This window comes from Antennarius striatus, chromosome 2 (assembly GCF_040054535.1).
Source record: "Antennarius striatus isolate MH-2024 chromosome 2, ASM4005453v1, whole genome shotgun sequence".
Lineage (NCBI taxonomy): Eukaryota > Metazoa > Chordata > Actinopteri > Lophiiformes > Antennariidae > Antennarius > Antennarius striatus.
In genome coordinates, this window is record NC_090777.1 from 12,493,929 (window position 1) to 12,516,878 (window position 22,950).

Below are 22,950 nucleotides of genomic sequence, written 5' to 3' on the forward strand. Positions count from 1 at the left end.
GGACGACCCGCTCTACCGACTGAGCTGCTGGACACACATCTGCATGTCATGTGTTGTAATTCATTCCGGTCGTTAGGAAAAGATCTCACTGTGTGTGTACGCACAGATGTCACGGCCTGAACAGCGTTCTCGTTTGCGTGCGTCCTTACGCATCTGACGCACATTTTCTGACAGTGTGCGTTCCTGGGACGTAAGCTTTATATGCAGTTCCATTCAACAAAAATATTCACAATTTTTCCATTTCTCCACTTAAATTTCGAACCCGGAAATCGCCATTATGTTTTGATCTCGCGCGAGTTTCTCGCGTGACTTTGTCGTCACGAGACGTCATCCTGTCTTATTAAAATCGACCGTAGGACAAAACGACGGCTGCTCGTTTTACGCGCTGCAGTGAGAGAGCGACGAGTTAGTTAGATCCTCCACAGCCAGCAGAAGCTGTCGCTTGTGCTCGGAGAGTCCTTTTGGGTGTCTCTGTTAAAGCGCTTCGAAACGTCTGCTGTACAAATAAAGGTTGATTGATTGATTGATTGATTGATTGATTAACTGATTGAATATCACCATGCCTCCGAAAAGGATGCAAAAGTTGGAGAAAAAGCAAAGTAACAATGAGTGTTTTCTTGAATAAAAAACAAACAAGTTAATCAAGAAAAAAAACATTATTGTGTGTGTGTGTGTGTGTGTGTGTGTGTGTGTGTGTGTGTGTGTGTGTGTGTGTGTGTGTGTGTGTGTGTGTGTGTGTGTGTGTGTGTGGAGAAGGCTCTGTCAGCTTGCTGTAGTGTCCACAGGGGAATGCAGTACATAAACCAGAACCAAGGCAGTCAGAGACCGAAACATCCCGCGATTTACCTTGACCTACTTTCAGGGTAGGTCAGGGTACCCTGAAAGTAGTACCTGACTAGTGTTTAGACGTGTGTGTGTGTGTGTGTGTATGTGTGTGTCAGTCCTACATCCAGCGATAGAAAAACAACACATTATATCACATAATGTTTCGTTTGACTGATGTTATTTTTTCCATAAATGTGCAGTCTTCTTCTTCCAGCTGTTCAAGGTGATTTGAGGGATCGAGATAATTTATGACATTAAAAAAAAAAAAAAAGATCTGGAGAAAAATGTGATAAAACATCTTGGTACAGCGAGAACTCTGAATTCCTTGTATGAAAACTAGATCCTCCCAATTGAAGCGACAGTTCATCGTACATATAATTCAACAGCAGCTGATATACTGCAGTTTAAAGCTGTGACCACGGGGACTGAACAGTTTTACACTTATTACAGACATCTACCACATATTACAGTTTTTGATATATTTTGAGTTTTAAAGGATTATGGGTTGACCAACAGGCAACAGAAAACAATTCAAATTGAAATAATAAATAATAAAAAAATGTACTTGCATGAATGTTTTTCATATATTTGCTACTGAAATGTCTGCAGAAATCTAAACAAACTGAAGGTTTGGAATTTGTCAAATGCACACTCTTTTTCAAGAAACGTGTCATCCAACTCCTAGACCTTGACCTGTCAATCATTTTTCAGTTATTGATGTAAGCATGTTCACTGTCTCAGATGATATCCCTATTTGGATTTTTTTTTTTGCTAAAACATTTAATTAATACTGATGCAACTTCAAGTTTGCAGCTTCAGTAATAATGGTGACTGTCCAGGTTTTAAATCCTTTTGCTACTAAACGTTTACATTACCCCCATCTTACCCCCTGTAGATTTTAATTAACTCTGTTGCACTGGTGCCCAGATTGGTGGTGATTCTTCACTGGAGGAGGGGAAAAACGAACTAATACTGGCACTATGCCTGAGGGTGGCAACAACAGATGTTTGCATGTCAATATCAGTAAAGGGTACTTTTTAAATAGTGCCATATGATTGTTTATTGATCATATCATCACATCTTTTCCATTTTACTACTTTTTACATCGTGCATCGAAGATGTTATGATTCTTTTGAACAATTCATGAAAGGTATTACTGAGGCAGCTGTAAAATGCTGGTGGATGAATGGTCACTATCCGTGGTGCTGAAACAATGGCATTCATTGTAACAATGGCACAAGTTAAAATCATTTGTCTACCAACCTGCTGGTATATTGTTTCCCACAGATGATTGATCAGATGGGATTGTTGGTGTAAATTTAATTTTGACATTTCTCAAGTTCAGATTTAGCCGGACGGTTTGGCCTGAGCCAGTTCCTGCAGAGGAGTACCAGAGACGTGAAGAGCTGCTGTGTCCAAACGTTTACCAGGACACATCCACATACTTTTACACAACAATACATTCAGAAATCCTATTTTGGCTTAGCGTAATTACTGTGTAATCATCATCATAAGATAAAAATTATTATAAGAATATTTCAGTCAGGAGTCGCTGTTTCACTTTGATTTTAGAAACAAGACTATGAACTACTTTCATTGTAAGGAACATCGTGTCAGACGATGCCAGTCTAGCAGTTCTGAATTTATAACCCCTTTAACTGCTTCCTTCAAGACAGATTTATGGGGGGGGGGGTTATGGCAAAACGGGAAAGGGGTTAATCCTCTGGAGCCAATAGGAAGTTAATTCTCATGACTATAGCATCATTTCTGTAGTCGGTTCGTTGCATCTGCACTATAAATGATGAACCTATAGGCTGATGCCATAAAGGCGGTTTGCAATTCTCCCTTCTCATACCGCCCACTACACTCTCTATTATACACGCACACCCGGTGCACATCCACATGCACTCGCACATGCACACGAGGTGGGAGTGGATGTTCTTGTAGCTGCTGGAAGCCAGGATGGGATAATCATGCGTGTCTGGACCCGGGCCTTGGTGCAGTCGCCGTTGTGGGATCAAAATAGGACTCTGGGCGCAGGCAGGGACTAGTTCCGGACTGGAGCTGTCTGGACCTCATGTCGATGTTATCAAGCATTTCGAGAAAGACGAGGGCGATGGCCGTGAGAGGAGTTGGTGCAGTTCTTTGAAACGTCCAGGAGAGCGAGAGATCGATTGTTTTCGCCGATGGAGGAGAGAATTCGCCGGTGTTAACGCGCAGCACAGGTCTGGAATAACTTGGAAAAGGTGGACAGGATACCGAGGGATACCTTCTAGTTGTCGAAGGAGGTTTAGGTGTTTTCTTTATGCTCTTTTCAAACCTGGATAGAAAAAGAATCGCACTCGGGAGAACCGATCACTTTTGCATCGGTAATTAGGAGAGGACTGCCTCCTTGGAGCGAACGGCAGACGCATCTGACCGACTGGGGTGGGGGGATACTTGGATGGAGAGAGGGCAGCAGTGAGGGCTTGAGAGAGCGGCTTACCGTGCTCGGGTAGGAGGGAGGGAGACCGGGCAGTTTGAAGGAGCCTGGAGCGGCGCGGCGGCTCCATGCGCGGCTCCTGCCGGGACAGAGCGCCCAGAGCCCAGCCGGAGCGTCTCCACTGCCGCGCGTAGAACCCCGGGCTTCAGGACGGCGGCCAGTTTGGAAGTTTTTGATGCATATGATCACAACCACCATGATTTTTATGATTCTTGGTGCTTCAGTTGTAATGGTAAGACATTTGCACCTCCCTCAACCACAACAAGGTTTTCGAATCCACTCACTGAGGCCAATAGCCTGTTAGATCAGAATATTAAAAATGTGCCCGAAATGTGCCACATTTTTTGCAAGGAACCACTGAACACAGCAGGCGTATCTATGACATGTGGAAGTAGGTTATCCTACCTATAATTACCTGCTGTCATAAATAAATAATATATATCTGTTTTGAGGCAAAATCTCCTGCTTAAAATCGGGAGGATCTGCCGAGGCTGTTCTCTTCATTTTTAAAGAGCCTTGTCGTTATTTATCCTGATATATTTAGAAAGAATCCTTCCCTGCCCGTAAGAATAGCCTAGCCTACTGGTTGACATGTCCCAGCTGACTTGCATGGTTCTTTGCAGGCGATAGCCTGTTTAATGGACATGAACGCACTACTGGACCGCTTTCACAACTACATCTTACCGCATCTACGAGGGGAGGACCGCGTCTGTCATTGCAACTGTGGAAGGTAAATGCCATCATCCTCCTACCATATTTGGGATAAACATGGTGATGTGTGTGTGTGTGTGTGTGTGTGTTTGTGGGGTTTTGTTTTTTTTTTACCCGTCAAATCTTAATTGCTGAGGAGGCCTCGAAGATTTCTGACGGCGAAGCCCCCGCAAAAAAGCCGACCTGCCGCCAGCCCGTGTGCGCGCCTCCATAGCGGAGGATGTTTTCATCCACGGTTTATTCGCTCTTACGGAAAATCGTTCGGTGCGGCGCGTTTTTCTTCATTGTGCGTGTTTGTCGCGAGGATTTCGGCATTGCTGCATGTACGAAGGTGTGTGTCGGAGCCATAAATAGGTAATGAACTATGAGCAATGTAAGGCCGTTCAAAAACAATCCGAGAATCAAGTGCGCCGTGGGATTAACGCAGGCCTTCTCGGTGTCGGTGAGAATATAAACCTGCTGGGCCAATTATAAACCTGAGTGTTGAAGTAAAGTGGTTACAGTTTATGAAGGGCTATGGAGCTGAATGGCTCATACCTGCCGTTTGCTGTCAAAGTGAGGGTACGTTTGAAGTGTGTGTGTGGGGGGGGGGGGGGGGGGGCAGCAGCAGCAAGCCATTCATTAATAAATTAATTTGGATTTAATTTGTGTTATGCAGTTTCCACCAACAGTATGCGTTTAATATTCCAACAGGCTGTAGGTGTATCTGAGGAGAGAGAGAGAGAGAGAGAGAGAGAGAGAGAAGCAGGCCTTTTCAAGGTTTTTCACAATTTTACTGGACCCAAGGGTATTACAACAGTGATGAAGCAAGATTTAAAGTCTTCTAACACAGTGGATCCACATACAAATCAAATCTATGACTTCCATACTGGATCGGTCGAGGCCCGGGTTAACAACGGTTGCCATCGGTACTGTTCACCTACAGGGTGCCGGTGGAAATTGGACTACTGTTGGTCGAAGAAGGAGAGGAGGAAGGTGTGTTCGTAGGAAGAGAGAGAGAAGAGGACGGATGTAGTGAAAGAGGACATGAAGGTAGTTGGTGTGAGAGAAGAAGAAGAAGCTGTGGCGACCCCTGAAGGGAATGGCCTAAAGGAGAAGAAGTGGATCCACACAAATGTTTTTCTAGTTTACTGGTATCCTGCAGGAAAGCAGTTCTAGCCATGAGGGCAGGGCTGTATGGGGAATGTCTCCACTGATGTTGTTGCGAGTTGAACAGATGCACATTAAAACAAAACAGCAGTGTATACTGTGCATACTGCAGTGAGGGGGCTGATCTGCTGGCAGTTCATTACTGGCATTAAAAGGCCAGTTCAACTGTGTCTTTATTCAACACACAATTGGGTCATCTGTCACATTATGTGTGTCTGAGAGAAATAATGTTTGGAAAACCTTCTCACGTATGGACAAATGTCATGTTATGTAGAGAAATCAAGACAGAAACATGTTTTAGGATGGTATATTATCAGGGATAAACTAAAATATTATTGTCGATAGGCCAAAAAGATTGTCAACAGGAATTTTAGCAAATAAAATCAGAATATAAACACCCATAAAGCTGAACTAAAGTTAAGCTTCATCAGTGTCTAGGCAGACATAAAGTAGAGGAACTAAACTCCAAACCACTGGGCAGTCAGTGGTTACACCTCTAAATACTGGAGTCGCATGGCGTCTTTCACTGACTTGGAAACATTCCTGACTGACAGCAAGTCTTCTCTTTTCACATAAACCACAGAAAGACAGGATAGGAGTGCAGAGTTAGTCGAGCTTCAGTTACCTGCACTTCCATCTGTGCGGCGTGGAGGTGTCATGACGCCCACAGCAATCACCTTATCTGGCTTGAGGGCACAGCCAGTTTCATTTTATTTGGCAGCCCTTGTGCTCTGATTTGGATCTAGTTGAAGATTCTCTGACGGGCTGACTTGTCTACAGGAGCTGCGTCTGTGGCAGAGGAAGTGATTGGAGGAAGTGGGTCTGTGTGTGCTGCTGGGTACATCCTGTTGAGTGATGTCGATGCTGTTGTGAGGAATAGATGTCCTGTAATGAGCCAAATACTATTATTGTTGAGTTTTCATGTTTTAATATTACACAAAACTCGTTTGACAGTAAAATGAGGACACACACAATCGTTTGTAGAAGAAAGATGGACAGGACTGTCGAGGCAGCATGACATAATTCTGTTTAGTTTACAGGTTTTCAAGACAAAATCTGACTTCAGAAAAGAAAGACAAACCTGAGAACATGTCTCGGCTTCTTTGCATGTGACTTTTTATTTTTTCATAAAAAGTTTAGGTGTTAATGGACCTCAGTGGCTGAGTGGCTCAAGCCATCAAGGTCCAAAAGTCTAATCCCCCATGTGGCGCCACTATGCTTCACTTAAACATTTAAAGTGCTAATTTGCAAGAGCTGTTTTAATCCCAAAAGTGCTGCCGTTTGTGTGCTCTGCAACTTCCTGAGATCATTTGTCAGTCAAACGACACAGGTGGATTTCCTTTTTATTATGTTTGAATGAAGCTGCATTTTTTGTTGAGATTAATGTTTCTTCTCAGAGCTTTTGAACATACTGTACTCAGAAGGAAACGCTGAAGACAACTCCCAGTGCATCATGTTGGTAAAACTCAGGCACTGGATGTTAAAAATATCAGATTTAATGACTTAGGCATCATATCAGTCAGAAGTGTAGATGGGTAAAGCAGATTTTTATTCCAACATGTAGATAACAGTGCTACAAACTAGAGGTGTGGAGTGTCAGACACGTGAATATTTATCAGATGTGTAATTATAATGTTGAATCATAAAGGTCAGGAATCGCCTCTACAGGCTGACGTTTGACTAGTCTCTTTTGAACGCCCTCAGAAGACTAGCGGTAAAATAACAAACCACTGGATAGATTGTAAAAAGCCTTCATCCCCTCTCAATGGGGAAGGTGAGCCCAACATGAATTGGATGTAGATGGTTTACAGTGGAGTACAGTCAACACTAGTAATGTGGAAAATGTTTGTAAGGAACTTGATCATTTTTGATCTGTTCGTAATACAACTGCTGATGTACAGAGTACAATGTAATGTCCTTATACCAGTGATCTCTCAGATGACGCACAACAGAGTCCTGTTCATTCAATAACTGCTCTACTACAAATACCAAATGTATCTTAAGTTTCCATTTATGAACAAATATTTCATTATTTTTCATTGCAGTTCTTGTCTGTCCTGTGAGATGTGAATGCCCAGTCAGAGCAGGCAGAGCACCTTTTTGAAATTAAAAAGAAATATCACAAATCATCTCCATATTTCTGGGGAATTGATTTCATTACAACTTGGTGGAGGCAGGGCAGGAACCAGAGATACTGTAGCTTATACATGTTCATTTCTGGCTGTTGAACTGTAATATTATGTGTTGATTTGCAAATAAAGATATATAATGCTTCCGTGATCTTCCCCTGTCTGTCCTTGCCCCAGGCATCATGTCCACTACGTAATTCCGTATGATGGGGACCATTCCTTGGTGGACTCGTCAGAGAACTACTTTGTGAGTGACAGTGTGACCAAGCAGGAAATGGACTTGATGCTGGGGCTGCTGCTGGGCTTCTGCATTAGCTGGCTGCTGTTGTGGCTGGATGGAGTCCTACACTGTGCTGTCAGGGCCTGGAGGGCGAGTCGGTACTACGGTAAGTTTGTTGTCAGCCAATCATCTGCAGATGCATATTAAAGTGACAGTAAACTTAATTTTAAGTGACATATACAGTACAGTGCCTTGCGAAAGTATTGGCCCCCCAAGAACTTTCTGACGTTTTGCCACATTTCAGGCTTCAAACTTAAAGATAACAAATTGAAAATATTTTTCAAGAATCAACAACATGTGAGACACAATCGTGAAGTGGAACCAAATGTATTCAACATTTTATATTGTGTTTACAGATAAAAAACTGAAAAGTAGGACGTGCAAAAGTATTGGCCCCCTGTTCTCTCAGCTAAGCTAACCGACTCCAGAAGTTCTCTGATGACTTCTGAACGATCCAGTGTTGACCTGAATGACTAACACTGACAAACAAAGTGCACCTGTGTGTCATTTGGTCTCAGTTTAAATGCACCTGCTTTGTGATGGTCTGAGACGTCGGTAAAAGGAACACTGCAGAACAAACAGCGTCATGAAAACCAAAGAACACACCAGGCAGGTCTGGGATAAAGTTGTGGAAATGTTTAAAGCAGGAATGGTATACAAGATTTCACAATATTTAAACGTCTCCCGGAGCACTGTGCGAGCAGTAATATCAAAATGGAGAGAGCATAGAACCACTGCAAACCTACCAAGACCTGGACCTACCAGGACCTCTAAACTTTCAGCCCAAACAAGGAGGAAACTAAGCAGAGAAGCAATCAAGAGGTCCATGATCACGCAGGATGACCTGCAGACATACACAGCTGAGGTGGGACAATCTGTCCAGAAGACAACTATTAGTTGTACTCTGCATAAATCTGGCCTTTATGGAAGAGTGGCAGGAGAAAGCCATTTCTGAAAGAAAACCATGAAAAGGCCCGTCTGGAGTTTGCAAGAAGCCACATGGGAGACACAGATGACATGAGGAACTAGGTGCTCTGGTCAGATCAGACCAAAATTGAACATTTTGGGCTGAATGCGACATATTACGTTTGGCTTAAGAGTAACACTGCACATCACCCTGAAAACATCTCCACTGTCAAACGTGGTGGTGGCAGCATCATGCTCTGGGGTTGATTTTCTTCAGCAGGGACTGGGAAGATCATTAGAGTTAATGGGAAGATGGATGGAGACAAATACATGACGATTGTCGCAGAAAATCTGTTGGAGTCTGCAAAAGACATGAGGATGGGGCAGAGGTTCACCTTCCAAAAGGACAATAATCCTAAACATAAATTCAAATCTACAATGGAATGGTTTAAAAGTAACCATATCAAGGTGTTAGAATGGCCAAGGAAAAGTCCTCAATCCAATAGAGCATCTGTGGAAAGATCTGAAAATTGCTGTGCACAAACAATCTCCATCTAACCTTCAGGAACTTGAGCTGTTTGGTACGGAGGAATGAGCAAATATTTGTCTCAAGATGTGAAAACTTATAGAGAGTATTAAGTATTAACTCAAAGGGGGCCAATACTTTTGCACGTCCTACTTTTCAGTTTTTATTTGTCAACACAATATAAAATGTTGAATAAATTTGGTTCAACTTCACAATTGTGTCTCACTTGTTGCTGATTCTTGAAAAATATTTTCAGTTTTTTATCTTTAAGTTTAAATCCTGAAATGTAGCAAAATGTCAGAAAGTTCTTGGGGGGCCAATACTTTTGCAAGGCACTGTATGTTATTCATCATTATGATAATAGAAGAAAAAATAAATTTTATATGTGTAGAATCATCCCTTTGGTCAGAAAGCCTTAAAATCTGTGCCGCAGCAGTTTCCACATCCATTGGTCACGTGGGCGTCATACGTCATTGGTGACAAACGTAGTTCGGTAGCCACTGAAGACAATGTAATCAACGACGCAATTAACTTGATAAATATCATGGTTACCTGAGAGGTGAACGGTTGTGCCAACACAACAGGACGTAAACACAAAGACAAGGACCTGTCGTTCTTTAGAATACGTTCTGGAAAACTAGGAAGGAGATGGAGAGCACGGATAAACAGGGTCATTATGACCAAGGATCTGAGGATCTGCCATGAGCACGTTACCTCGGATGATTTCCAAAGAGATTTGAAGGTAAGATCATTTTCGGACAACCCAAAGTATTTATTCTGAATTCCCAAGGTTTAGTGGATAATTAATTAATGTCTGGAGCTACTGCAGGTATTGTATAAATGTTTTTATGACGAGATTATTGCACGATTATGGCACTCGCGAAAAGTAAACAATATCAAAAGTGATAGACAGGTCATTTTACTGACAAGATCTGTGACACTGAAATAAAACACACAAAAACAGCGTGTCAGGTCCTGATCCTTATACATTCGTAAATACAAGACATATTAATATAAACTAGAGTTTTTATTTATTCCACACAGTCCCACAGTAACGAATAACGGTTAGCTCAATGGTAACATAATATGGAAAATCCCATAGACAGTGCATTAGCATCTGTAGTGCGATTAACTTTTCCATACACACAGTAAACCAAAATGGGACGTTATAACTATTTGGATATCTCTGTCAGAATGTGATTCAGATGAGAGACACCTGGGATGAGTCGCTAGATGTCCAAACTGTCATCCTCCGCATACATCGGGTGGTAATTATGTGGAATAATTACCCCCCAGGTGGGTTCACTTTAAATGTTCAGTTCAACTCGTCTTTAGTTTCCGATGATGACGACATTATTTTTGGCGATATTTGGATAAATTATTACGAAAATGCAGGCTCTTCACCTTGTCGCTAGTTTTATCTGCACTGATATGGATCACTCCGTGGTCTACGGTTGTGTCACTTCCTCTGTCATGCGCACTCCATAACTTACCACAAATTTCATTTTTCTAAGTCCCTGTTGCAAATAAAAAAATAAAAAGGCCACTAAGCCTTTTTTTTAACTTATGGACTTCAAATACAGACGCGGTTCATTTTAACTTACTGTCCCTTTAGAGAACTAAAGCGTGAGCTTAGCAGTCCCTTAAATATTACACGAGTCTTTTTGTTCACTTCAGATGTGCGAGGATTTGCAACGCTCTTTGGCAGGAAAAAAACACAAACAAAATCTTGAACCGTTTTATTTTTACCATAAGGCATTAAGAATGAGAGGAGGATTTTTGTACACCATGTTCCTGTATGCACAAAGACTTGCCAGGTTAGAATAGCAGTTGGTCAGACTCTGGTTCGTAACCTTCCTGCCAGGGCTTGACGCAAATTTGTCTGGTGTCACTGGTCTTCCTCTGTGTTCGGTGGGAACTCTCTAAAAATCATAAAGGAAACCCTCCAACTCTGTGACCATTCATGTTGGCTAATAGCTGAAGTAACTATACTTAAAATGCTTTATTCTCATCTTGGCAGCAGATCTGCATTAAAATTGTCTATTACTTATAGTCTTCTTATTTTTCATAGAGTAGCATCCATAATAAAATAATAGCGCTATAATTAAGTGTGATTACTATATACCTTACATATTACACTCATTATTTATGATAAAATTACATAGTAAGTAAGTATTGAATTATTCATTCAATACATTACACATCTTAAAAGCATGAACCCAAATTCAGGGCAAAGAATGAAAAAAAAAGAGACATAGCGGAAATTAGGAAAACAAACATCTAAGGAAGCAAAACAATCCAGTTCAGGTTTTTTTGACATGGCTTTTCCAAAACCGTTGTCTGCAAAAAAGTCTGGCAGGTGTCTACTTCAAAATACAATTTTTGAATGAATTTTGATGATATACATCAATTTGTCAGCGCTATGCTTTATCGTTACACGATGCCATTTCTGTTAGCTGAAATGTTATGCGCACATAGCAAGGAGAAGGACGTTTTTGTGACCGCTTATGTTGAGTGAGATAATTTTAGTAGAATTTTTAATTATTCTGTCATAGTAGCCATCCATCCATCCTCTTCTTCTATAGCCACTTATTGACCTTGTGGGTCAGGGACCAGCGGAAGCCTGTCCCAGGTTTCTACGTGTGAGAGGTGGGGTACATCCCAGATAAGATACCATCTCATTGCAGGGCTACGTCATAATATATAAATTAGGGCCGTCACTTTAACACGTTAATTAGATTAATTAATTACGCTGCAAAGTAACGCATTATAAAAATTAACGCAATTAATCGCGAGTGGCAAATTTGGCCCATTGAGGGACCTGTAGGCTGCAGTGACGTTACTTCGTACCTGCACCACTAGTCAAAAGCAGGGTGACTGACAACAGAGATGGACACGACACAGGAGAGTGAGGAAAGCCCACTCGGACCTTTGGGAGGAAACTTTATTTATAAAAAGAACAAAGACGGAACTATCAACAAAAACGCAGTGACTCTGCACTGTAGACGCCTCCATATGTCTGCCACACGTAGCTTAACATCACCAAGTATGAATGAGGAGTGAATGAATAATGGATCCGATGTAAAGCGTCTTTGAGTGTCCAGAAAAGCGCTATATAAATCGAATCCATTATTATTATTATTATTATTATTATTATTATCATCGTTATTATTATCATTATTATTATTATTATTATTATTATCATCGTTATTATTATTATTATTATCATTATTATTATTATTATTATTATTATTATTATTATTATTATTATTTTCATATCACCTCAGCAGCTCCAGCCTAACGTATCATTTAAATGCAAAACATGTCAAGGACAGAGTTGTCTGTTGTCAGTTCCTGTAACGTTAGCTAACCCTTTTAAAGGAGATGTCTGTTGGCATTTTTCTATTGATGTTGCCTTATTTAGAGGCATGTTATACTATTCATTTTAAATTGATGTATTGAGTCAGCTGTAGTATTCATTTTGATTGAGTCTGCTTGTGTGCCTATTTGAGACTCAGCCTTATTTTATTTCTGAATTGTATTTATTTTATTTAACTGTATTTGTATTGCATTTTTGAGAAATGCACCTGGCCTCATTGGTTTGCTGATGTGCTTGGCCTTTTTTTCTTTTGAATTTCATTTATAAAGCACACTTAACCACTAAAAATGTCGATTTCAAATATTCACTTCTTGGTGTATTCTATTGATTATTCATGTACTACAATTTTGTAATGTCCTAGAATTCAAATCCTTTATTTTGGGTCCTTTAGCAGGTATGAGATTAAAATGTGATTAATTAGATTAATTAATTACAAATCCTGTAATTAATTAGATTATTTTTTTAAATCGCCTGACAGCACTAATATAAATATAAAAAGCTACGCTAGAATATTATTTGTCCCCTAACAGTTGAATATAGATTTCTTTGTTGTGTTTATTATGACTACTTTAAGTGGTATTGGATACTTGCAATTTCAGCAGCAGGACTAAACTTCAGTGTTGTAATTTCAGAAGAAGACATATGACAGACTTTACTGCTATTTTTAAATGGTCAAAACTAAAAGTTCATTTAACTAATGGTTCAAAAGCTTTGACTTCCACTGCTATGGGGACAGTAAACACTGACCTCCCATTATGAAGATGACGACAATGATGATGATGATCACTTGAATCACTGGAAGCGCCCTAACAGAGGATTTCAAAGAACAATCAGACTGACAAATAAGCCACTTTAAATTCTGAAAATAAAACCTCAGAATGACAGGTGGGTGGGGGGGACGAGGATTCAGGTAATGTGGAGTGTGAGGATGGCCTGGCAGAGTTCTGAATTACCTTGTTGATGTTCAATGAATCTACTACTGAGGCTATCATTACTGTCGTCCACGTGAATAGTGAAATCACCAACGATGACATTATCAGTGTTAAGAATTAAACTAGTTAAGAAGTCAGCAAATTCATATAGAAAGTCACTGTATGGAACAGGAGGACGATAAATTATGACAAATAATAGAGGCTGAAGTAGTTTGTGGATTGGGTTTGATAGGCTCAGATTAAGACTTTCAAATGAATTTAAGATCATTTTTGGTTTAGGGCTCAATTGTAGCGAGGAATTAAAAATAGAAGCAACTCCTCCACCTCTGCCTGAGACTCAACGGGTCAGATAATTTAGGCGACTAGGACGAGTAGCTTCATTTAGGGAAAAAATACTCATCCTCACTTAGCCAGGTTTCCGTTAGAATAAATCTATATGATAATCTGAAATAATGTCATTGATTAAAACAGCTTTCGAAGACAGAGATCTAATATTGAGGAGACCACATTTTATTTTCTTGTACTCTGGAGCTGGTGGAGTCTTGGTTTTGATTTTTATTAAATTTTAATGTCCAGTTGCTTTCCTCTGGACTTGGAATGAATTAGTTTTACATAAATTAACTTTAAATGGTCGGGGGACAGACAGTATGGTGGGTACCGTATAGTGGGTAACAATACAGTGGGTGAATGTGTAGTAGATAACATTACAGTGGGTGACCGTTCTAGGTGCGCAGAGACCTGTTTAAGACTGCGACTCTGCATTCCGGTCTCAACTCACGGTCTCAACTCATATTCACTGATTTGCTAATCTGTATTTGACATATTTAATATAAAAAATTCAATATTTAATGTTCAAATCTTACTGTTTCTTTTTACTTAGTCTTTATTCAACAATTAAACCAAGGACAGGGAGATGTACACACAAATGACAATACAAATTAACATAAAAGCTAACATAATGGTATAAAATAAATTGCATGAAAATAAACAATCTGAAAAGGAAAATGTATTTTTATATATATACATATACTCATTCTTCATACACTTCTCATGTATGTTCATATATTCATGTACATTCATACATACATTAGAGTTGTATAGCCTCAATCACTGGTGCCCATCTTGACAGAAATTTCTCTGTTTTCAGTTGTAGTTTTGCAGTAATTTTCTCCATAGTGAACACATTTTTGAGTCTCTCTATCCATTGTGTTACTCTGGGGGATGTTGGTCCAGCCAAGCTGCTGTCACACATTTCTTTGCTCACAGGAGTAATATTCTCATTATATAAATCAGATCTTTGTCTGTCATTTTAGTTGAGGGTATCCCCAAAATGACCATTACTGGATTTAAAATAATGTTTATGCCCAAAACATTTCCTACTGAATATCATTCTAAAATGTTGAAAGTTTTGGATGCATTACTATACATTGGAAACACAACTGGAATATTGAAATATGTCATTTAACCTTACAATCAAATTCCCTGAGTGTTGAACTACTAGTTAATTTGTAGCCCGCTTCAAAAGTGTCTTACCATTTCTTACCTTGCTGTTTTAAAAACATTCTATACTAGAATAGTTGTGCTGAGCTTGCTGTGTTTAAAAACAATCAGCAAGCTATGTTGAACTGAAAACACTCATCATTTAAGGCTGGAAAGTTCAACTGTAATGAATTCATTTACTGGTATTTTCTACTGTGAATGGTTAATCTCAAAAAGTATCTTCGCTGGCATTGACTCATGAGGTATGAAGACCCTGTACACCAACACAGGGTTTCATTTAGGCTCAAATTAGACCTCCTCTCAGCTGTGTAAGAATTTACAGGAACATTACCAGAATTCCTAAGTTAATATCGATGTATGCTCCATTCAGAAATGAAAAGCATCATTTTACAGCTTTTCAATGCAGGTAGGGAAGTGTAGTACTATAGTACAGCCTATTAAAATGTGTGCAAATATCTTTCTGTTCCATTTACAAGCATAATTTAAAACCAACAGTGAATTGATCTTTTTTTACAGTGTACTAAGTGCTAAATAGCTGTTTGTCTCATACAACAAATCTAATTGGAGAGATGGAGGAATGTCAGTCAATCTTGATCGAAGTTTGAAGAATTTGAGTCCAGCCACACACACACACACACACACACACACACACACACACACACACACACACACACACACACACACACACACACACACACACACACACACACACACACACACACACACACAGAGTTCTAAATCTGCCAAAATAATTAAAATCACACCATGGGTATGCAGGGCCTTCAGCTAAACTAATGATACTGTTCCTGCCTCAGGAGTAGCTGTATGTCCCAGAAATGTCTGCGTGTGGAGCCCAGTCACTGAGACCATTATGAGTGCAGAGTGGTTTGCTGTCACATGATTGCAAGGAGGTCCTGGGTCGAACCTGGTCCTGTAGCACTCTGTGTGAAGGAAGGTCCACAGATGTTCACAGATAACATGAACACCTGATATGAATTTCATAGGAAAAATATGTATGATATGTATAATGTATGACCATGTGTAAAAAAAAAGAAGAAAATATAAATAACAACACAAAAAAAGATGAAGTAAATTAATAAATGAATCACGTGATAGCGAATGAAAGAAAATGTGATTATATGTAAATAAATACAGGGAAACGTGATAATGTATATAAAAAAGAGAAATTCATTAGTCATTCATCCACCTATCCATCCACCTATCTATCTATCTATCTATCTATCTATCTATCTATCTATCTATCTATCTATCTATCTATCTATCTATCTATCTATCTATCTATCTATCTATCTATCTATCTATCTATCTATCTATCTATCTATCTATCTATCTATCTATCTATATTGTCTGTCTGTTGATCTATTTATCTAAATAAAAGCTACACAGTGTTTCAGGTGTAGATGTACATTTTGTTTATGTCACATTACGCTGAAGATAACAAATTATCAATGCCTAAATGAATGTGACGTACTGATTTAAAGTTAAGAGAATATCTTTTAGTCCTTTTTTTATTACAAAACAGTAAATTCACATGTAACTGCAGCAGGTCTCAGACCGGATCAAACTCCCCTCATTCTCTGTACTGTAGTAGAAGCTGCATTCTCGACGGTTTGTTTAACTCCCACTGAGAGTCATAGTTGCTCCTTAATTTCCTGTTTCCTGTCAACATTGTCTTTGAAATATCGTTTAACTTCTCAAACCTTGTGCTGAAAGATGAAGGATGCATCTACGGCAGTGACGTGCGGTGAGGTTCATGGCTGGTGAGGCACTGACTTCATCACAATCAGATGAAGATGTTTACAACATACTAACCAACGGTGTAGCTTATTCACCATTTAATAAGCAACGGTGAGTGGGTTATTTTTAAAGTGTCATAGCAGAATTATTTACACATACAAACTGTAACACAGATAAACACATTTGATGAAAAAACTTATGTTGTTACCTACACTTTTTTTTATGTTTACTTATAAATGAAGTCCATGCGCAGCTCCTTCTGAACAAAAGCAAAACATTTTGAGTTGAGATACCTAATCCTCCATTTTTATCGTAAGGCAAGGCGAGCAGAAAATAAATGATTAGCTGCACTTGACTCGCTGACTATAGATTGAAGTTTACTGTCACTTCTTCTACCGCTGAGGAAGAGGAATCCACGGCCAAATCCCTGGGATCACCACTGCGTGCTTCACTTCGTGGCTTCTCCCACGAAGTGAAGGCCGTGCCTCACCTGCCTTCTCTGACTGCACGTCACTGAATCTACAGTAAGTTTAGCTAAAGCAGAAGAATTCGGCAGATTTAATGAGACAACATAAGCGGCGTATGGCTTTTGCCAGCTTTCTTTGGCTTAAACGGTTGTGCCAAAATGAAAAAAATAAATTTAAACAAAAAGCTTTCAGTGGTTCTAAAGCTTGGCAGCTATTAAAAACATGTGAAATCATGACATGGCAGCATGAAATCTTTCAGTCTGAAGCTGTGTTGAAGAAACAAACAACAGCACGGAGGATTCAGATTTCTGCTCTGGCAAGACGAGGAGTTGAGCATTTAGTGTTTTAGTTGCTCACACTCACTCTGATTTCACAAGCTTTCACGGCCAAGGTGAAAGTTTTCTGCATTCAACTGGCACAAATTATCTTAATTTAGAGCTACTGAATATTGCAACAAAACTTAAACTCACATCGACTCCTGCTGCCTTCTGTAAAATGTAGGCTTTTACTGTGGCGGTGGCCTGGATCCTCTGCTTTAAGGATGATTCTAAAGTAGGTGGTTGTGACCTGGATACATGGGAAAACTCCTCAGGCAGGACGTGGAAGTATCATTCAAAAATTAAAGGCGGATGGATAATACAAAAATGTTTATATTCTCAAACTGAAAAGGGATTTATAATTTCTGTAGTATTCCCACATTTTATGTGGAAATTTTTTTAGGAGCTGCTATTATAGGACTGTATAGTCCAGCGGTTCCCAACCTTTTTTGCGCCACGGACCGGTTTCATCTAAGACAATATTTTTATGGACCGGTTTTCATTTGCTCGATAATCATTAATGACACCTGGACAGCTGTAGTCTAATAATAAATTATCTGCAGTGGTTTTATGTAAAATGCAGACATCAACACATAATAAACAACCTTTTTTTCATAAGTTGATAATCAACATCTCTGTAAAAAAATATATATATGTAAGAGATAATTATATTAAAAACTTGATTCAAGTGACTGCACTGATGAGGTTTATTTTAAAATGTAGCGACTTATAATCAGTGCATTCAACGTAGGAAAAAATACTGATCATTTCCAATAAAAGGGTGAACAAGTCAATCCATCCATCTATTCTCTGCTGCTTTATCCGCCGTAGCGGGTCACGGGGAACTGGAGCCTATCCCAGCTGGCATAGGGTGTGAGGCGGGGGACACTCCAGGCACGATGCCAGTGTACTGCGGAGCTACACACAAAGACAGACAACCGTGCACAGACACACACTCATTCCTACGGGCAATTTGTCACTGGCCAATCAACCTGAAGCGCATGTTTTTGGAGGTGAGAGGAAGCCGGAGAACCCACGCAGACATGGGGAGAACATGTAAACTCCGCATAGAGTGGGACTCAAACCCAGAACCGCCGTGTTCCATGCCGCCCTGAACAATTCAATCAAATAATGAGAATTCAATAATGAGAATTAGTGGATGTGGACCGCTGATCTAGGGGTAATGGGAGACAATGACACCTGAAGTGTGTTCTGGACGTCTGGTCTACTCCTCAGTTTGGTTTTCTTTACGGTCACTGCAGAAAATCCAGCTTCACAAAGACAGGAGGTTGGAAATGGAAGCAGGTTTTTCAGTACTTTCTGGTTGATCTCAGGATAATCTGCCTTGACTTTAATCCAGAACACTGGCGCAGTTGTGGGCGCTTAATTTAGGGGTAACGGTTGGTAACCTGTCACGTGACCGAGACCTGTCAAGCAGGTCAAACACATGCACTCATTCTGCACAGACGTCACTTTTCAAATTAAATTATTTTTTCTATCAGTGCAGCCCGGCACCAAATGACCACGGACCGGTACCAGTCCGCGGCCTGGTGGTTGGGGACCACCGGTATAGTCGTGTGTGTGTGTGTGTGTGTATGTGTGTATGTGTGTGTGTAGAAAGGGTTTTACTGGTTTTGATTCAGAACAGAAGCACAAAAATACATGATGTTTAAAACAGACGATGGAACAGTGATGTCATTACAGCAGGTATAGAGTGGGGGACACAGCCTTCTCTGCTGGGAGGGAATGCCCCTTGTGTGTGTGTGTGTGTGTGTGTGTGTGTGTGTGTGTGTGTGTGTGTGTGTGTGTGTGTGTGTGTGTGTGTGTGTGTGTGTGTGTGTGTGTGTGTGCGCATCTCAGTTGTGACGTTGATGCTAGGTCAGTCTCATTTAGTCTCCCTAAGATGAGTGAAGGTGAGGCTGACAGAGCGGAGGTGTGTGTGTTTGAGTGTGTGAGTGCGTGTGTGTGTGTGTGTGTGTGTTTTATGTGTGCAGAATGGAGATGCTGTCACAGCCCCACCCCCACATACACACATGCACTCCTCCAGAGCTATAAATAGAAAGAGCAGCTGGAATCACAAGTCAGAACCACACACACACACACACACACACACACACACACATACACACACACTGTATTGAGATGCACATTGATTCCCATTTCCTTCTTTCCCCTCCTAATTCGGTCTCCTCCCTCTGGCTCCTCCCTCCCCTCCCTCTTCACTTATTGAATCTTCTCCAAGCCATTTCCTTGACAATGCTTCCTGCTGCAACTTTTTTTTTCTTATCATGGATGTGCTGATCTGATATCAGTCTCTTTGGCAAGAAAAACACAAAAACTGTCTCAACGTTGGACAAAAGGATGAGCTTCACTCTCCCTTCCCCTCTCGTTGAAAGAGCACAACAGAACCTTCCTCTGACTTTTTTTTCACCTTGCATTATCACATCTGTCATTGCCGTCCTCATCTCCATCCTTTAATTCAAATGAGATAAAACTGTCTTTGTTGCCCTCTTTCCGTTGAATACCCTTCAGAACAATCCTTGTGGACAGCACACCCATTCACAGCTATAAATAACTCCATTCCTCCTCAACCCCCCTCCATCCAACACCTCACCCACATCCTCCCCAGCTCCACCACCCCTCCTTGTGCTCATCCTGTGCTACTGGGCTTGCTGTCTGGGGCTCGCCCTTTCTCTCCTGCCATCTCTGTGGACCTCGCTCAGCCCCATCAGCTCCGCCATTCCCCTCTTCGTGTTCTACACCTCGCATTCATGAAACCCCTCTTTGTTTCCAGACAATCACCAGTGTCCCCATAGGTCCTCCTTTCAATCGGGAAAATCTGTATATTCTGTAGCGTACTGATTGAATAGGCAAAGAGACATCAGGTTTATATAATCTTTATAACTAAAAGTAATAGATTTAGAGCACAGGTACCACATGTGCCCGGTTCCTTAATGTGATGAATCAAAGGCCACATCATGATCCACTTGATGAGATTGACTTCATTTACTATAACCATCCAATTTTTCAGAAGCCCAATCTTTTATCTCATCACTGTCACTTTGCCCCCCTCCATTAAAATCTTAGCCATACATCTCAGAATTACACATTATGCAGCTAGTATGACGATGGTAGCTAAAAGACACCATCTCTGTGGGTCTGGGGTCAGCCTGCAGCTCATAACTCACTTTACTGCTGCACACCATAGAGATACATACTTCTTACTGCATGTGATTCAGGGATCATTAATAAGATTTACAGGCCTGCCTTTGAAATAACCTGATTTGAAATATAGTAGAAATTTGAAGTAGTTTATTCACTATGAAATGTATTTTTCAGTATTTTCTTTAGAATTGAATAAGCAACTGTGGACAAGATGATTACCATCAACTCCTCTACAAGAAAATGGATGGATGGTTTAGAATTTTGTCAGGGTCGCAAATCAGAATTTATCCATCATCCCCCCACTGAAAATGAACATGACAAGGAAAAATCAGTCACAAAATATCACAAGCCATTATCAGCAGCTCTAAATCCATATATATTATATTACAAAGTGGACTGATGGATGTTAACATTGAAAGGGACAGTTCACAACACAGGCCTGAGCTGGTTCTACCATAAATCTGTAGTTAAAGCTGGGAAGCCACAGCAATGATTCTACATCAGAGTGTTTCCCCATACCAGGCATGTGTACGTCTACATGCTGCTCCGTCTGCATTCAGCTGTCAGCTTATGTCTGCTCAATTTCATTAACAAACCACATTTGCAATCACAGCCATGTGCAGAGGAACTTCATTGGTGTCTTGACATCTGATAGTGGAATCAGTGTGTGTGTGTGTGTGTGTGTCTTTTGTGTATGTGTCTGTGTGTTCTTGATGATTAGGGTGTTTATTTTTGTGTATTTACGTCATGACACGGTGTTGATGTCATTTTGTCTTCCCCAGTTGATTTCCTGGTGATACTTTACTAAACAGTAGACCCAGTCCTCAGGGCTCCATCCTCACACGGTCTATTAATTTATCATTAATTTTTTTGTTTGATTTGATTGGAGCACCATCGCCCCAGACCTTTTTTTGTTTATTGGTCCCAAAGTAACACCTGTTGCCCCTCTATTCTTCCTCCAGATACCCCATCCTGGTCATGGCTTCCCCAGTTCTGCAACCTACGAGACCTCCGCCGCAGAGCCCAGCTCAGACAGCTAGAAGACTCCAGCGGCAACATGGTCCACATCAAGCAGAAGCTCTACCACAACGGCCACCCTAGTCCACGCCACCTCTGACTCTAAAAAACAAAACAACAGCAACAAAACTATGCCCAGTCACCTGAAACCACTTCTACTCTCCTCACCAAGACCCTTTTCCCACCTTCCCAATCTCTTCCTTGGCCAACTGTTGCCTCAGAAAACCTGGAAAACTGCCCTCCTAATTTTCATAACATTGGCCCCCTGAAACTTCCATGACTGGACTTTCTTAAGACTAAACTTGTTCCGTCAGCACTAAACAAATCCCAAACTGGAGCAAGATGACAAATATTTGTTTCCATTGAAATCTTGTCTGATGTCCATGTCCACCATTGTTAGAGGAGAAGAAAAAAACATTTTTAAGGGTGTTTTTCTTGTATAGAGACATTTTCTGTGTTCATTGTTAAATCGGCATGCTCTTTTAGAACAGGGTAAGATGTGGGCAGTGTGTGGAACGGGGCAGCAAGATGGGTGTGAGGTTTTTTTTCTGTAATGGGTGGGAGTGGGACAAATTTGGTGTTGGGAGGGGGTGAGTGAGAATGTTGGGCGTGTGGGTTTTTGTGATGGTTAGATTGCTGCTTCTGTAAATAGATATAAATATGGACAAGAGGGATTAACTGTCTTTAAAGGGGTGTGTGGGGGATTTCTGTGATTAATAGGAAACCTGATGAGGGACTGTGTGTAAAGATTAGAGGAATGGAACAGAAAGACGAGTTTGCTTGGAAACTGGATGTGAAACAATGTGATTTCTGCTAAAACACAGATTAATTAGCTTTGTTACTTAGTGAATTAACTGAATGTATTAATTTTTCCTGTAAATATGTGAGGGGGAGGGGAGCTTGCACGGTTGTGGTCGGGGTTCTCTTTGCTAAGTCGTCATTTTTTAGTGGAGACAGATGGCGAAATAATACCCAGCCTAGATGAGTCAGTTCAACACACGCACACACGCGCGCACACACACACACACACACACACACACACACACACACACACACACACACACACACACACACATCACCATCTTCCCCACACTGTGCTTAACAACAGTTCAATTTTCTTCATCCAATTCTCTCACTTATCAACAGCAACCAGCCTATCAGCAGAGGGAACCCCCGCCCAACCCCCCCTCATCCTCTCTCTCCAGACATTGCTGTTGTGAGGATGAAATGTCTGTTTTATTAAAAGTGCCATTGAAGCACAACAGTGACCTCTGATGTTTGATTGTGTCATTCCAATCACATGAACAACAAGAACACACTCTCACAGCGAGAGGTCGTTCCAGAGCAGCAACATCTGATTATACACAGGTCCTGCTGACAACCTCAACTCAGTTGATTGTAATTCAA

The 22,950-nt window shown here is 40.7% G+C and overlaps 1 protein-coding gene across 1 annotated transcript; it reads left to right on the plus strand.

Moving 5' to 3' along the window:
• Positions 1-2,672: 2,672 nt before the first annotated feature.
• tmem240a (transmembrane protein 240a) lies at positions 2,673-22,720 on the plus strand. Its single transcript, XM_068337373.1, has 4 exons — positions 2,673-3,539; positions 3,931-4,037; positions 7,474-7,682; positions 21,489-22,720. Exons 1-4 carry the CDS (start codon positions 3,483-3,485, stop codon positions 21,641-21,643), a joined length of 528 nt encoding a protein of 175 aa, XP_068193474.1. The 5' UTR covers positions 2,673-3,482; the 3' UTR covers positions 21,644-22,720.
• Positions 22,721-22,950: the final 230 nt, after the last annotated feature.